Consider the following 5,671-nt stretch of genomic DNA (forward strand, 5'->3'; position numbering starts at 1 on the left):
AAAAAAAAAAAAAAAAAAAAAAAAATTAGCCAGGCGTGGTAGTACGCACCCGTAGTTCCAGCTACTTGGAAAGCTGAGGCAGAAGTAGAATGGTAGCTGCCAGGGAAGGAAAAATGGGAAGTTATTTAAAGGGTACAGGATTTCAGATTTGCAAGATGAAAAAGTTCTGGAGAGAGATTGTACAACGATGTGAATTTATTTAACACACTAATATGCACACTGAAGAATGATTAAGATGGCAAATGTTATGTCATGTGTATTTTACCACAATTAGAATGTTATTTTTAAGCCGGGCTCGGTGGCTCAGCCTGTAATCCCGCGCCTTTGGGAGGCTGAGGTGAGTGGATTGCCTGAGCCCACGGGTTTGAGACCCGCCTGGGCAGCGAGACCTCATCTCTACAATAAATCAAAAAATCAGCCGGGCGTGGTAGCGCATGCCTGTAATTCCGGCTACTCGGAAGGCTGAGGCGGAAGGATTGCCGGAGCCCAGCAGGCGAGGCTGCAGTGGCCGGGAGCGGCCACTGCACTCCAGTCTGGGCGACCGAGTGAGACTCCAACTCAAAAAAAAAAAAAAAGTTATTTTTGAAAATTTCTATTAAAAAAGCAAACCAGGCCAGGCTCGGTGGCTCAGCCTATAATCCCAGCACTTTGGGAGGCCGAGGCAAGTGGATTGCCTTAGCCCACAGGTTCAAGACCAGCCTGGGCAACCAGCCCAGGTGGAAGGATCGCCAAAGCCCAGCAGCAGGTCAACGCTGAGTGGCTGTGAATGTGCCACTGCATTCCAGCCTCGGTGATGGAGTGAGATTCCAACTCAAAAAAAAAAAAAAGCAAACAGCCTGGGCTCGGTGGCTCAGCCTGTAATCCCAGCACTTTGGGAGGCCAAGGCAAGTGAACCCCCAAGTTCAAGACCCACCTGCACAACTTGGTGAGACCTCGTCTCTACGATAAATCAAAAATTAGCCAGGTGTGGTAGCATGCGTCTGTAGTTTTGGCTACCTGGAAGGCTGAGGCAGAAGGAGCGCCAGAGCCCAGCAGGTCCAGGCTGCGGTGGCTGGGAGTGTGCCAGTGCATTCCGTCTGGGCAACAGAGTGAGACTCCAACTCAAAAAAAAAGTAAACCAGCAAGTCACCTGAGTGAGCAATCCTTATACCCTTTCACTGCAAGGACCAGAGGAGAACACACAGCTGCAAGGCAAGCATCGAGCACATGGGCGGAAAAAGGCTGTTTCTGTATCCATTGGAAATGCAGAATTTGCCCCTTGGGGCATCCCTCTGGACCTACCTGTCGTTGGAAGCATTGAGTTCCAAGACGGCATCTTTCATTGCTGGGCCCAGCAGGGCTCGTGCCAAGCACAGGATGCTTGTAGTTTTGCCGGTTCCTGGGGGGCCCTAGGAAGGAGATCGCCAAAAGTGCTTCAGTCACAGAATGACCTCCATGTGGCTCCTGCTTTGCTGCTCACCGCTGTCAGCACTCACCTCCCCTGACCACCCGACCCCGCCTTACAGCCCACACCACCAACCCACAGGCCTCCCACCTAACTAGAGTGAAACACTTCCCCGTGGAGGGGAGTGGTACAGGGCTGACGAGGAAGCGCCGTGCCCACGGAAGCACTTAAGCCGGCTATGAGACATCAAGACGCCCAGCAGGACCAGCGCCGAGTACTTACAGCAATGATGATATTGGGTACATTCCCCTCTCTTGAAAAGACCTGGGGGGAAAATGCTCATTCAAACCGATGAATCTGCAGACCCTGGGGCTGACCCTCCCCAGCCACAGGCCACACGTTCTGTACGTGGATGCTCCATGGCGCTCTCACCACAGCATCTTCAAGACTAAACCCATCGCTCTCCCCGACATACTCGGGCCCCACCTGTGCTTCCTCTCCATGGACTGTCCGGCCTGGCCCTGAGTAGCTGTCACCTTGGTCTGGACACCCCCTCCAATAGCACCTCCATCCCAGAGGCTCTGCCGTTCTCTGCCTGCAGAATCCTCCCCTTCTCTCCAGCCCACCACCACGTCAACAGGCCACTAACGGGTCTCCTCTCCTCTCATCTTGCCCCACTCCGATCCATTTCCCGTACCGTGACCGCACCCACTCTCTGCAAGTACACATCTATTACAAAAGTGTTTACCGGCCGGGCTCAGTGGTTCAGCCTATAAACCCAGTACTTTGAGAGGCTGAGGCGAGTGGATTGTCCAAGTCCGCAGGCTCAGGACCAGCCCGGGCAACTTGAAGAGACCTTGTCTACACAATAAAATCAAAAATTAGCCAGGCGCGGCAGCACATGCCTGTAGTTCTGGCTACTTGGAAGGCTAAGGCGGAAGGATCGCCAGTGCCCAGCAGGTCGATGCTGGGGTAGCCATGAGCATGCCACCGCACTCCAGCCTGGGTAACACAGTGAGGCTCCAACTAAAAAAAAAGTTTACCTAGCAGAAACCCTTGGATGACTCCTTCCTGCCCCCATTAGGAAGCCCAAAGTCTTTTGAGACAAGGTCTCCCTGGAGGCTGGAGTGCAGAGGTGGGATCATGGCTCACCGCAGCCTCCAACTCCTGGGCTCAAGAGATCCTCCGGCCGCAGCCTCCTGAGTAGCTGGGACGAAAGGTGTGCACCACCATGTCCAACTTGAAGCCCAGACTCTGAAATGTGGCTCCCAAGGCCTTGCACGATCCAGATCCCACCTCCTCAGCTCACTTTTCACCCCACCCACCCTCATCAGAGTGGGTCCCGTGGGCCAGCAGCACTAGCATCATCTGGGAGCCTGTGAGAAAGCAGATTCTCTGGCCCCACTCCTCAACTGCTGGGTCAGAATTCTGCATTTTAACAAGACCCCCACCACCTCATATGCCCAAGCTCTCTTACCTCTGGGCCTCTGCACACTCGCTGTTCCTGCTGCCTCCCCACCTCCACCCCAAGCCCTCCAAACCTGACTAACTCCCACACATTAAGCTTTGGTGTCAATCCTTCCCCCTGGGGACTAAGACACTGTAAGCAGGTTGACTCTTCCTCCCAGGCACTCCATGGCATGCTAACTTCCTCTTGTAGAGAACATGACCTGCTGGCTTTAATATAGCCTCCATTAGACTGTTAATCTCACATGGGCAGAAATCAGGTGTAGTTTGTTCATATTATATCAACATGTCCTAACACTGTATCTGGCCCATAGAAGACATCCGAATATTTGAATAAATCAGGCCAGGCATGGTGGCTCACACCTGTCCTAGCACTATGGGAGGCCAAGGTGGGAGGATCTCTTAAGGTCAGGAGCTCAAGAGCAGCCTGGTCAGCATAGCAAGATTCTGTCTGTACAAAAAAATTAAAAAATTAACTGGGTGCACACCTGTAGTCTCAGCTACTAGGGAGGTTGAAGCAGGAGAATCACTTGAGCCTAGGAAGTCAAGGTTACAGTGAACGATGATCATGCCACTGCATTCCAGACTGGGTGACACAGCAAGACTCTGTCTCTTAAAAATATAAATCCATCAAAAGGACCTTGGTAGTTATTAGTCTAAGACTCTAAAAATCTAAGACCCACTTACTGTAAAGACTGCCTCTGTCATATCTCAAATAGCAGCTTCCAGACTCAGCCTAAAGACCTTCAGAACTAGAAATTCAAAGTTTGCTTTGCTGCTGAACATTCCTGCTTGCTCCCCTTTGTGTCACCCTGAAGTCGGTTTCCTTGTCACTTAGCCATTTAACTCTTCTAGGCAGGGGTTGGCAAACCAGGGCCAGGGGTGGGGTTGGGGATAGAAAAGAACCCATCCTGAAGTCTGTTTTTGTAAGTCTTCCAGCTAAGAATAGTTTTTACATTAAAAAAAAAACTCTCTTTTTTTTTTGAGTCAGAGTCTCACTCTGTCGTACAGGCTGGAGTGTAGTGGCACACTCACGGCCACCCTAGCGTCGACCTGCTGGGCTCCAGTGATCCTTCTGCCTCAGCCTTCCAAGTAGTCAGAACTACAGGCGTGCGCTACCATGCCCAGTTAACTTTCTGATATCCTGCAGAGATGAGGTCTCACCAAGTTGCCCAGGCTGGTCTCAATGCCCAGGTCTCAGGCAATCCCCTTGCCTCGCCCTCCCAAAGTGGTGGGATTACAGGCTTGAGCCACTACACCTGGCCTAAAAATACCTTTTTTTAAAAATAAAGAATGAATGCTCAACAAAGACCTTCTGTGGTTTGCAAAGCCCAGTCTTTACAGAAAGTCTGAGAACCCCTCTCTGATAAGCCAGCCCTTCAAGAAACTGACGCTATCTACCACAGCTTCTAGTCTTTCCCTAACCAAATGTCTCCCGATCCCTCAACTGTTCTGGATTTGTGGTTCACCTCCCACTCACTATCTTGGGTGCTTCCCTCAGGCTGTCAAAGCCACAATAGGGCATCGATCGTCTTTGAGAAAGTCACTCACCTCCAGTCTGCTCACGGTGTCTTCATTTCCGACAATTTCATTCAGTTTTACTGGCCTATATTTTTCAACCCTGTTTTTGAGAAAATGCAGAAAAATGTTGACACGGCTATTTTGACATTACCCAAAAGAAAGCACTAACAGGCAGTCTGGGCGGGCTCTGTCAGAAGATTATATCCATTCGACAAAAATATGCCAGACAGTTACCAGTTTTAAATTAAGTGCGCAAGTGCCATATGAAAAGTTAAGTGCATGAGAACTGTACAGCAAAGGCTTCAACCTGCCATAGCAGAGAAATGCCTGTTGCTGCTGGAGAAGGGCCAGACAGGCCATCTGGAACAACGTGACCCTGTGCAACACCGTCTGCCCATCGCAACAAAGCCCCAGCACATGCAGCACTGACATCATTTGGTCTGACAGACAGAGATGCAACCAAGCCCCCTTCTCACCTCTTACCTGTCAGTTTCTGCAGACACGTGCCAAGTGCACGGCAGGTCTGGCTAGACAGAAACCACAGGCCTGGCCTGTGATCCTATTAGGCTGTGCAGAGTGAACAGGGCAGTGGCCTATTTGGACCAACAGCCATTTATTTTATTTTTAGAGTCAGGGGCTCACTCTGTCACTCAGGTTGGAGTACAGTGGTGCAATCACAGGTCACTGCAGCCTCAAGCCCCTGGGCTCAAACGATCTTCATGCCTCGGCCTCCCAAGCAGCTGGGACTACAGGCATGAGCCATGCTTGGCTGATTTTTTTTTTTTTTTTTGAGTTGGAGTCTCACTGTCGCCCAGACTGGAGTGCAGTGGCCGCTCCCGGCTACCGCAGTCTCAACCTACTGGGGCTCCGGCGATCCTTCCGCCTCAGCCTTCCAAGTAGCTGGAACTACAGAAATGCGCTACCATACCCGGCTAGTTTTTGATTTTGTTGTAGAGATGAGGTCTTGCCAAGTTGCCCAGGCAGGTCTTGAACCTGTGGACTCAGGGAATTCATGCACCTCAGCCTCCCAAGGCACGGGATTACAGGCTGAGCCGCCAAGCCCGGCTGGCTAATTTTTTTAACTTTTGTATTCTGTTGAGACAAAGTTCCCTATGCTGCCCAGGCTGGCCTCAAACTCCTGGTCTCAAATGATCCTCCTGCCTTAGCCTTCCAAAGTGCTAGGATTACAGGCATGAACCACTATGCCCTGCCTCAATAGTTATCTTTTAAAATTAGCCGGGCTCGGTGGCTCAGCCTGTAATTCCACGCTTTGGGAGGCTGAGGTGAGTGGATTGCCTG

The 5,671-nt window shown here is 51.1% G+C and overlaps 1 protein-coding gene across 3 annotated transcripts in view; it reads right to left on the minus strand.

Annotated features, from left to right (window-relative positions):
- The window catches only part of RFC2 (replication factor C subunit 2), a 25,147-nt gene that overhangs the window by 17,085 nt on the left and 2,391 nt on the right, over window positions 1-5,671 (minus strand). For 2 of the 3 annotated variants that reach the window (XM_021708994.1, XM_008050843.1), the window contains exons 2-4: window positions 4,403-4,472; window positions 1,667-1,708; window positions 1,282-1,388 (exon numbers count right to left, since the gene is read on the minus strand). In XM_021708994.1, the coding sequence (XP_021564669.1) occupies window positions 1,282-1,388; window positions 1,667-1,708; window positions 4,403-4,472 (219 nt within the window). The remainder of the gene's footprint in view (window positions 1-1,281; window positions 1,389-1,666; window positions 1,709-4,402; window positions 4,473-5,671) is intronic. The other variant, XM_021708995.1, reaches the window with a different exon arrangement.

This window comes from Carlito syrichta, unplaced genomic scaffold, assembly GCF_000164805.1.
Source record: "Carlito syrichta isolate Samal-C Ts95f unplaced genomic scaffold, Tarsius_syrichta-2.0.1 Scaffold153844, whole genome shotgun sequence".
Lineage (NCBI taxonomy): Eukaryota > Metazoa > Chordata > Mammalia > Primates > Tarsiidae > Carlito > Carlito syrichta.